The sequence below is a fragment of the Cornus florida genome, unplaced genomic scaffold, assembly GCF_030987335.1.
Source record: "Cornus florida cultivar Cherokee Brave unplaced genomic scaffold, ASM3098733v1 CherokeeBrave_3.0.0_Hap2_Chr11, whole genome shotgun sequence".
Classification (NCBI taxonomy): domain Eukaryota; kingdom Viridiplantae; phylum Streptophyta; class Magnoliopsida; order Cornales; family Cornaceae; genus Cornus; species Cornus florida.
In genome coordinates this window covers 136,344,118-136,355,834 of record NW_026775581.1, presented here as the reverse complement: position 1 = coordinate 136,355,834, position 11,717 = coordinate 136,344,118, and the positions used below count along the sequence as shown (strand labels likewise).

The 11,717-nt window shown below is 35.2% G+C and overlaps 1 protein-coding gene across 1 annotated transcript; it reads right to left on the bottom strand.

Moving 5' to 3' along the window:
- Positions 1–4,236: 4,236 nt before the first annotated feature.
- LOC132286389 (formate dehydrogenase, mitochondrial-like) lies at positions 4,237–9,747 on the bottom strand. The gene is made up of 8 exons (XM_059788723.1): positions 9,677–9,747; positions 7,913–8,015; positions 7,428–7,813; positions 6,611–6,782; positions 5,825–6,365; positions 4,938–5,062; positions 4,694–4,797; positions 4,237–4,588 (listed from the first exon to the last, which is right to left on the bottom strand). The coding sequence occupies exons 2-8, from the start codon at positions 8,007–8,009 to the stop codon at positions 4,481–4,483; spliced, it is 1,533 nt and encodes a 510-aa protein (XP_059644706.1). The 5' UTR covers positions 8,010–8,015; positions 9,677–9,747; the 3' UTR covers positions 4,237–4,480.
- Between the last annotated feature and the right edge of the window lie 1,970 nt (positions 9,748–11,717).

The window sequence follows — 11,717 nt, the reverse complement described above, 5'->3', positions numbered from 1 at the left end:
GAGAGAGACGCCGGCGGCGATTTGGAAGATGAATAGGAGAAGGATGAGGTTAGATTTGGTTAGGGCTTTTTCATATATATGGGCTCATGTATCCTTAGTTGGGGACAAGATATTTCACTTTATGAGGGTCTTATATATAAATGGACCTTAGGCTCTCTCATTTTTAGATAGATATTAATGTATAAGTTTTCACTATTAGGTATATATTAATGTGTTATATATTATATGTGTGTGTGTGTATATTGTGTGTGTATATAAAAGTACATGTGTTGACGAACGCATTTACGAGCTTTGTTCACAAACACATTTACGAGCTTTGTTCACAAACATGATCACGAACAAACGAGCCGAGCAGTAGGTTGTTTGAGTTTAGCTCGTTTCTTAATCGAGCTTGAAAATTCTATTTGAGCACGATTCGTTTATTTTACAAACAAATATAAAGTGAGCTCTTAACAAGCCGAGTTCGAGCCGTTGGTTGAAAGTTTGGTTCATTTTATAGCTGTTATCTGTTTTTCAAACTGATTTAAAATTGTTTGATGCCATGCGCCACGTTTCTGTCTAGTTCTTGGTTAAAACTATTTAATGAGATTTCCAAACAGCATATGCTTGCTAGTTTCTGTTTTTTTAATTTGCCTTTTTCTTTCTTATATATTTTGCTTGTTTGATGGGATATCCTGAAATCGTCGAGCGTGTGAACCCTTTCCAATTTGGTCAATGGATGGAGCAAAGAAGTAATAAATATTAGGGATAATTTCACTGACACCTCCAGTAGTTTGGCTAAATATCAGTCTAAAACATCTTTCGAAAATAACTATCACTCGTATTACAACCGTTTGTTCCGTTTTTCACTCAGACCCCAAAAGTTAGTTGACGGGTGTGTCAGACCACTTTTTACATATAAAAAGACATTCTTACCTTTTTACTTTGGTTTGACCCAATAAATTGTTTTTTAATGATTAAAATTACATGTTTACCCTCATTTGACTTTAGGTTGATTATTCAAATGACATATTTACCCTTCCTTTTCTATATACAAGAATAAATAAAGTAGGTGATCAACATCATACAATTTGGTATTGAGGGCTATTCTACGCCATATAAGTATTCGGTTCTATATTTTTTTAAAGAAATTAACGAAATTTTAAGTAAGAAAATTTTATTTTTTTAAGGAAATTAATGAAATTTAAAAAGAGAAAGAGAAAAATAAGAAAAATTTTAAAAACTAAAATAGAAAAATAAAATGAGAAAAATCACCATTCATATATTTTTTTAAGAAATTAATGAAATTTTAAGCAAGAAAATTTTATTAATGAAATTTATAAAGAGAGAGAAAAATAAGAAAAATTTTAAAAACTAAAATAAGAAAAATCACCCATTCATATATATATTTTTAAAGGAAATTAATGAAATTTTAAGTAAGAAAATTTTATTTTATTTGGGAAATTAATGAAATTTAAAAAGAGAGAAAAATAAGAATTTTTTTTTATAAGTGTTTGGTTTTATAATCAATCATCCATTCACATATTTCATCATTTCAGATATATATATATATATATATATATATATATATATATATATATATATATAGAGGCTTGTCTTCATATTTTTTGGACAACAAAAGCCCTTGCTTTTTATTGTTTAACGAATGAATTGAAGTCTATTTATGTCATTTTAAATTTATATTTAATTTTTTTTCCTCATCTGTCTAATTCATCTTCGTCTCTTTCTCTCTCTATCATAAACAACAACATATACACTTTCTATACATAACTAATTGGTGCCATAAACCATAAACTCCAATACTAGAATTCCCAAATCAATTAGTAAATACACTAATTAATAAATTGAAAGAAACAATTAATGAGTTTGGTTTCTCCAAAATTGATTAATTACCAAAATATATATATATATAATAATAATACAAAAATTCATATACACAATAAACCATATAGAGTGTTTGACACTGTCTTTGATCGTGTACAGAGGAACAATGATGTCTCTGTTCTTGATCTACAGCAAATCGAAGAGGAATAATGAATTGGCAATGGAGTTTTCGTTAGTGGATCGGATTAACACGGAGTGCAAGAAATGGTGAGTCTGAGTGAAGAAGCTCATAGCAGAAAAGTGCGTGTATTCAGATGGAATGAGAAGCTCCGTAAGAATGGAGTTATGGAGGGTAAAGCACTTTTCATGTTCCGTATCAGCAACAAATTCATAACCATTAACCACCAACAAGAAGAAATCACCGGAAATTTAGAGAAGGTTGTTACCTTCGAGCGCATAAGGCTCTGATCTGATGATTCCATCAAATCGCTTGCTCTAGACGTCCTTAACGACACAAATCAATTCCTACCTAACACCATCGTATCCTTAGCTCATCAGATTTCTACATACCTCATCTCTCAATTTCGCTTTAGCCCCAAAAATCTTCTTCGCCGCAATTTGCCCAGAATCGTCACAGTCGTTGACGTTGATGTCGAACGGCCAATTATGGCTTCGGCACTACTTCATCTTTCTGAAAGGGAAAGAGAATTTTAGGGAAGAGTCGTCCTTCAGAGATAGAGGAGAGAGAAATACTGTGTAGGGGTATATAAGTCATTTCTATTATCTAATGTTTTAGAATAAATGTGGTAAAAAAATTAGGGACAAACATATCTTTTTCATGTTTTTAACGGTGACAGTAACAAAAAAGTGAAAATGGACTTATAGTTATTTTTAGATTGATATTTGGCTAAATTACGAAAGATGTCAGTCAGTGAAATTATTCCTACATATTAATTGACGAGGCACACTTATCAAAAAAATATGTGTGCGCGGGCGGGCACACATATAGTTTAGTTATGGGATTTCATTATTGGATGGGAACTACCATGTACTTATTTCCAACTGTGGAAGTTGCCAAGAGTTGCTGTAGGTGAATTGAGAAAGGCAGAGACCAGATAGCCCTCGCTATTATTTCTCTTTCATCGAGAGATATGAAGAAGGGAAGAATTTGGGATTGGAAGAACCTCGTCTGGTTGTTCAAATGGACACAGAGAGTCCTGTAATCTACCAGAAAATCTGTCTCGGCTATTACTTTGAGAAACCCGTACAAGTAAGACGTGATAATACATTTACTTAATTTTGTCTCTGTATAATTCACCTTGACAAATTGAGGATCCAGCAGGAATCAATTGAAATTTTGGAATAAGTTGCTGAAAACATAGTGAAAAAGGTAGGGAAATCAAAGAAATTCAACTGAGCAAAAAATTCCCGAATAATATGGTAAAAACTATTAATATGATGAGATTCTAGGACCTTGGATGACCCGTTCTGGGCGACCTCGGTAGTAGCAGCAACAGTAGAAGAAGCCATGAGAGATGGAGAGACTAGAGAGTACGTTATGGCATGATATAGCAAGAAGGGGGTTATATTCGTACAAGGGATAATTCCAGAAGAGTATAGGAGAGGCTACAGGGAATTAAGACCTTCGAGGAGAGTATAGGACGTCTTTTCTATACTTGCTTCAATACAGCATGCTACAGGTGGATTTTTCTTTGTCACCTACTTTAAATAGGGAGAAATTTCAGCCCACTAAGGCGTCTAATGAAATGCTTATTTCTGGAGAATTCTATGATTTCAATTGTCTAGAGTTGTGCAGTAACTCTAGGACATGGCAACACCCAATTTAGCGACGGAATCTTAAAGGGGCATTTTCGTGTCTGCGTCATTTACAAAGACATACTAGAGTGATAGGATGTTCCATACATTGGAGTGTTTTGAATACATATTTCTCTTCTTAATTTTAGGCTCTAGTCTGTCATCATGACACGCTTGTCGGAACCATCTATAAGACTGTCAACAACTAATTCTATTTAATTTTGATTTATAAGTATTTTTCTGGTCCGGATGCGGGATTTGGATAAAATTGGAAGCAAAGGGAAGTCAATATGCATTCTTCCTGGAGCTGCTATTCGGTCCGGCAAACAGCTCATTCTTTGCTCCATCCATTGACGAGTTTAGTGATTAAATCCTTAAATTTGTTTGAATGGATCCATTTAAATCTGTAAATTTGCATTCCTCCCTGTAAATCTTTTTCAGAGGCTGTCTCATTTGGTGAAGCTCTTAATTTAGCTGTCTCGCCGTCTAGTTTTTGTTTTTGATGACGGAAGCCAACAGGAATAACGACAAGTTTTGTATTTACAACTTCAGGGCATTTTATAAATGTCAATTTATTTTCTCATGTTGATTATGTGTGTGCGCGCGCACGGTTCCATATTTCTTTATACATTATTCTTCTAACCATTGCCAATTTGTATATCTAAATTTCACGACTCCCAATTCCCAAATATCCATTTACTTACCGAGAAAACAAAAAGGGCAAGAGAATGAATGTGAAATTTACAAATTTTCCATTCCAGGTCCTCCACAATTATAATTGCATGGAGGTAAAATGAAGACGATTCGAGAGATCCACTTACGAGCATTACTAGCATCATCTTCAGTAGCTTACTAGTTGACCCTCCTTGACAATGTAATTTTGTGGAGGAAAATCTTCACCCTTTAAGTACCTCTTTAGCATATCCTTCACTCCAGCCGCATATTGCAACTAGCGTCATTTCAATATTTTTATTGGAGTTACAAACCAGAAACAGAACAAAAGAAGAAACAATACTGTAATACAATAACAAAGGAAAATTAAAAGCTTGAATACCTGCGCATCAATGGTCGTGCCAGAAATATGAGGGGTCATAGCTTGGATTGGCATGCATTTCCAATGCCGAGATGGGTGTGGGTACCAAACATACCCACTGTAACCTACCAATTCAGAATTAAAAGGAAAGCAGTAGTTGATTACTACTATTGCAGTCCCTCTACTCACAAATTGAATATCTCAACTTGTATTCCATAAAGATAGATAACATCCATATCCATAAAATTCACAATGTTGAAATTACCTGCAATTTGTCCGCTAGAATAAGCATCAACAACTGCTTGTGCATCTGTGATTGCTCCCCAAGCATTGTTAACAATTAGAACTCCCTTCTTCAGCTTAGCAATCCTATCTTTGTCAAACATCCCTCTGTAATTAGTTTTGATTAGAGTATAAACATGTCGCCAATAGTGTTAAAAAATGAAAGCAAAAGACCAACATTATTTTGAACCACATAATAGATTGAAAGAAGCATTAACATATCATATAATGTGGATTAGGTCTCGGAATTGTTATTCACCTCACAAGTACATATGGACTGATGGACATTATACATCTTAAAGTGAAGAAAAGAATCCAAGCATTTTAAGTTCCAAACTAGCAGTGGTGAAGCAGTCACCAGTGAGCTGCCTTGATACGTCACTTGGCAATACCGTTTAGGAATAAAACAAACAGAAAAATGTAATATTTAAGTATTTATAAAAAATAAAAATTTTAAAAATAATAACATAGGCAACTATAAATGTTGTTTTAAGTTGTAGTTCAGAACTCAAAATTTTGATCTCATTAAATAGTAGCAACCGAGGATATAAATTCACAAATGCCCAAAAAGAACTAAACACATGCTTGATGGGCTTCCAATTAAGATAATCATAAACTGCTTGCGCTGAAGGCAGGTCACCCATTCAAAACATTGCAACAATTTTGGCCAATTCAAGAGGTTGGATTGAATTCCCAACATTTATTAGATGTTAACAAGAACAATTGAGATTTATATTGCCCTACGTTTGAAACATGTCATAACTTCATCTAAATTTATCGTCCATATGCATGTTAGTTTCCCATTTACTAATTTCAAAATTAAAAAGAACTCTAGTTGAAGGCGGCTTGGGTGTGAGAGGAAAGACTTACTTTGTTTTCTCCATGAGAGGTGTATTGATGACAATTATGTCACAATGGGCAATCATTGAGTCAAGATCCTCCTCGAACTTTGCCCCTGTTTGATTCTCCAATTCTGAGTCCATCTTGACCCAATCATGATATAGGAGGTTACAGTTGAAAGGCTCCAAACGTTGAAGTAAAAGCCTGCTAATACGTCCAGCGCCAACAATTCCCACCGTCTTTCCTTCAAGATGATAAGCTCTATGAGCAATAGCTGTAACATTCCTCTCCCTGCTGAAAACTTGATGGTATCGAGGCAAAAGATTCTTGACAAGTATGAGGATTCTCATGAGCTCATCATCTGCAACAGAGACTACATTGTTTCCAGTGACGTCTACAACTGTTAAACAAGCAGCAGCTGCTGCCTTCAAATCAACAAGATCAGAACCAATTCCAGCTGTGAGCACCAGTTGCAATTTTTTGGCCTTCTTGATCCTTTCAGCCGTTGCATAGGTCGGATGGAAAGGGGTAGTTATCAGCACGTGGAGATCAGGAATATGCTTTTCAAGTTCTGCAACAAGGAATCATTAAAACAGAAGATTTTGTTATTCTCTATAACCAAGAAGCAATAACTTCGCAACACACTATTTTAACCATATTCCTTTTCAAAAATTTCAATTAATAAAAATTAGAAAAAATAGCTTTTCGTCTTCATCTCAGTTATTTGATGTTACTTGTTCCCTGCTAACGTGTTATTCAGGTTCACATGCACAAAAGTACATACATTATATAGAGTAATTTTGTCTATGCACTTACCACAATCAGATCCATCTTTGCCGTCGATGACAATGTACTGGTGACCTTGTGATTCCAACCAGTCCCGAATGCCCAAGGCTCCTTCTACACAGCTTGTAAAGTTGGGCTCTATCGAAGCACATTCATTAGCTTTGTAAGAGAAACCAATGATCTTTTTGCTTCCATGAGAAAACTGTTTGCGATAAGATAGAAAAATGACCACACCAATCATAAAAGAAAAACTGAAGAAATTTACTTCTAACTTAAAGCTTGTCTGGAATTTGAATGGCCTTATTCTCAATTTATATAGCATTTTAATATAAAGAGTCATTTGGAAAAAAAAATGGCCAACTAAAAAGAAATGTTTAAAATCACGAGTTTTCATTTCAGAAAACAGAAATAAAACCACGTAGGAGGAATACAGTGGATTTCCAATTTTTTCCAAGTTGAGTATATTGAAAATCATGCATTTCTACCTTAAATTGTTACTGAAAATGTGATCGGAAGCATTCAATAACGGGGACAGTCAAGCAGCTCATGAAGCACAATCCAAAGCATGTTTTAGTTTAGTTATCACAAAATATTTTGAGAAACATTTTTCAGGTAACTGGAAAAAAAAAATAAAAAAAAAAAATAAAAAAAAATAAAAAAATAAATAAAAATTGTTATCATATAACAGTTTCCAAAAGCTGCCAATAAATGAATTTCAAACTGTTTTCAGTTCTCTCACCCATGTCATTCAGAACCTTCATCTGATTCATGCAACTCTCTTTCACACACAAGCAAATTCACACAACTTAGTTTAAAAGGAAATTTGTGAAAGAGACAAATATTATACCTTAGAGTTTAAGCCACAGAAAATCGGCGTACAGGAAATCTTTTTCTTACTCAATTTGTTCCACCAGGGATCTTCAATAAACCCGTAAGCAAAATGTATCCATCCAATAAATTCACCCAAATCCTTTTTCAAGGGTAAATCACACCATGTGAGGTCATTCATCACCCTCTCATTCCAAAACTGATTTAAAGATTTGTACACTCCACCAATGTACTCGTCATTTTTGGAATTGGCATCCTTCCGGTATAACTTGATAGAAACCATGACCCCTTCTTGATCAACCTCTGACACGTCTAATGTGAAAAATAAGACGGAATACCAAAGCGAGCTTCTCATGTTAAGCGAGCTGGTTCGAGTTTTCTTCACTCTATGCTTCCCAACTGCAACTGAATGTTAACAGTATATAAATAATTAATTTACACCCTAATAAGTTGATAAATATGCATAGAATTGGAACATATATAGTTGTTGACTTTTAATAAAACCTGTAGTGTAAGCATGCATTTGGGAGTTTTCAGTGCACTCTGGAAGATGAGTTGCATAACAGATGCAGATCCTGAATTTTACCATGCGGGAACTCATACTGAACTGTTATACTGAGAACAAGTTAGGGAAGCACAAAAAGACGAAACTCTTATCACAAAAACTTCTGTTTGTATGCATATATACAAGATAAATTAGATTTTTTTGACCAAAATTAAAGATAATAGCTTTAAACCGACCTTGAAGTTATAGAAGGCCAAATAGTTGTCAATCCTAAAATTATGTTCCACTTAAGTGACCATTGAATCTAAATTTCACACATACCTCTTTTGCACTCTCCCTCCCATGCTTCTCCCTAGGTTCTGCACTCAAATTCCTATAATTTGTTTACAACACCAAATCCTCCTTCACAATTTATATTGTCAAAATTAATTAATTAAACAATCACCGGTGAATAGGTGTGGATTCACTGACTCACACATCTAGAAGGCATACAAACAACTTATAATTGGTGGTACAACACAACAGGTCAACTCCTCAGTGAAGCACTCTCTCACCGCATGTCAAACTCATTTAACGCCGGCGTGTTTGAGGATGTGTTTTCTGGATACTCCAACCGGAGAAGTCGGTTGCTAACGCCAGAGAGGATTGGCACGAGGAAGACGAAGGACCAAAGTGTGAATTTTGGGAGGGATATACTGTAACAACCCTCACTCTAGCCAGATACAATATTGTCCGCTTTTGGCTCTCCTGGACCAGAAACTTTCCGAGGGGTCACCCATCCTAGTACTACTCCAGTTTAGTACGCTTCACTCTGGAGTTCTAGTGGGTTCACAACCATTACGGCTTTAAAACGCATTGTGTCATAGAACAGTGTTAAATCTACATATAACACTTGCCCCATCTATACCCAGACGATGTGGGATTATGCACCTATACCACACTGGCGCCATCTGCACACCAGCCCACAAGGTTGCCACAATCAACCCCCTTTTGGGGGGCCAACGTCCTCATTGGCTACACTTCCGACTAAATCAGACTCTGATAACATTTGTAACAACCCTCACCCTAGCCAGACACAATATTGTCCGCTTTTGACTCTCCCGAACCAGAAACTTCCAAGGGGGTCACCCATTGTGGGCGGGTGTGTGTGAGCGTGTGCAGGTGCATGATCCCACATCGTTTAGGTATAGATGGGACAAGTGTTATAGGTAAATTCAACATTTTTTTATGATACAACGCGTTTTAAAGCTGTGATGACCGTGAACTCACTAGAACTCCAGAGTTAAGCATGCTTAACCTGGAATAATACCAAGATAGGTGACCCCCGGGAAGTGTGTGATCCGAAGGAGCCAAAAGCGAAAATTATTGTGTCTAGATAGGATAAAGGTAGTTACATGTATGATGAGGCTTTCCCCACCGGCATCGACGGGATGTTGTCCATGAATGTAATATCGTGTCATCTCTAGATCAAAACCCTAACCTTTCGAATTATTAAACTTTTTGACAAAGTGACAACTAAAGATCAATTTAGTTTCAAAATTGATGACTATTCATCTTTTTGAAGCCACTTTAAAACCTATTTGTTTTTTTATTTTGAAAATTTTATCTTCCCACACACAAATACATACATACATAAGTATGTATGAAATTTATATCTACATATAAATATGTTTATGAAATCGATCTATATATATATATATGTATATATATAATATGTATCCAAAGAAAGAAATATAGCAAGTATTTAGACTCTTAGAGACAACCTGACTATCTTTGCTGCTGGCGAAGTAGATAACACGGCGATCGGGTAAAAAGTAGGGAGGCCTGAGAGGAGATTAGTGTGAGGGGGTGTAGTCAGACTTTAATGAGCGGAATACAGGGCGGAGATGCTGTCCCAAATTTGGTGAGCTGCAGAAATAGAAAGGTAGAAATATAAAAAAAGAATTCCAGATTTTCTAAACCCAGCAACTGAATGGAAATCTTTTTGTTTAGTAACAAAATCAATTTTGGAATTTGTATCTTCTAAGCCCAAACGACAATTATTGGAATAAAATTTCCAGATTTGCACAACTCAATAAATTAAACACCAAATCTCAAATCTAAGCATGGCATTGTTTATTGCATATATGTTTAATATTATTATCCAATTAAAAGCTAGAAAAAAGAGGAGTTATGCCTGAGGCTTGGCCAAATCTGGATAGAAATTTTGAAATTAACTTTCACAAACACCCCCAAAAACTGTGTAAAATGGCATTGCTATCCCAAAAATTTTAACGCCCTCTCATCCAAAACATCATAATTGTATAAGGACGAAATTACCCCAATTAATTCCCCAACAACATCAACACCCTCACCTTCCCTCATCACACACACACTCCCCCTCTCTGTATCTTCTGCCACCGGCCACCTCACCACCATTGCCAGTTGAATACAGTATCAACATTTTGTTTCAAATGAGAGCCATGATAGAAAAAGAGAGTCACACAAACAAAGGATAAAATATCTATATGTACACGCACACGCACAAACCCTAGCCCAGTACGGTACATAATAACTTAAAATTCACCACCGTAATGTAAGAAGTTTAACGATAAAGAAAAAAATAAAAATAGATGGAGGATAAGAAGGCGTCGTACCAGTCACGAAATAATAACTTATTCGCTCAAATAAGAATGGGTAAAAAGGGTTGTTGTTATACATGAAAAATCAACCATTGATTCGTAAACTGCTTCTCTTTGCAGGGAGTGCATAAAAGAAACAACGTTACATAAGAGGATAAATGAAAAAGGAACAAACTTTGACAACCAGTTCTGAAAACCCTAGCAAAGTACAGAATAATAACTTAACGCTTTGTTTGGATGGAGGGATTTAGGTTATGTTTGGTACGGTGGGTTTGAAGAGAGAGAATAACATTAGTCATGAAGGAAAGGGAATGGAAGGGAAGGGTAATTTTAATCCCCTATCGTATTAATGAATGGAAAAGAAAGTAAATGATAATAATCATGTTTGAGAAAAGAAAGTAAATGAAAGGAAAGAGAATTATTTTAATAAATTTATTATTATACCCTTTTATATTTTAAAAGATAAATTTAAATATATATATATATATATATATATATATATATATATATTGTCTCTTATATAACGGCCTATGGATCGGCCACCAGAAAAGGAAAAATTTTTTAGGGCAAATCATTTCAGCCTCCATCTCTATTCTTGTTCTCAACTCTGAACTTGTTCTCTCTACAACTGCAAACTATTACAAGAATCAGAAGTTCAAAACTCATAAATTTTAGTTTATATATTTGTCTGCAATAATCAAAAGTTCAAAACCCATATCGACATCATTTCAGATTGTTCAAAAAATCAAAACCCATATCGATCTTTCAGTTTCCATCGCCCGCTGTTATAATTTGGGTTCGTCATTCGCAAGCTTCAGCCGCTGCCCTCTTTCTCTCAACTCTCAAGCTTGCCCCCCTTTATCTCTCTGCAACTGCTAACTTGTACGTATGGGTTTTGTTTTATTTTTATTTTTTCTAAATCAACTAATCAAGGTTTGTAATTCTTGTTTAGCAAACTAAATTCACGTGTAATCAAGGACAAATTTGGCATCAGAAATCACATACCAAGCCTCTCGTTCCCTTTTCCTTCCATTTCCTCCCATTTTTGGGAGGTTAAGAAATTTACTGTTCAGGCCTTGTGTTAACCCTCCAAAACCTTTCCTTTCCTTCCAACCATTTAAGCCAAATACAAATTTTTAATCACCCTCCATCACCTGCCCTTCCCTTTCCTCCCTTTTCCATT

Bases quoted from the DNA above. Each gene is read 5' to 3' on its own strand.
- LOC132286389 (XM_059788723.1), bottom strand. From the start codon at position 8,009: ATGAGTTCCCGCATGGTAAAATTCAGGATCTGCATCTGTTATGCAACT. The intron at 6,783-7,427 runs GTATAATATTTG...TATCGCAAACAG, and splicing joins TCTGTGGCTTAAACTCTAAG to TTTTCTCATGGAAGCAAAAA. The intron at 4,589-4,693 runs GTATTCAAGCTT...AAATGACGCTAG, and splicing joins GCACGACCATTGATGCGCAG to TTGCAATATGCGGCTGGAGT.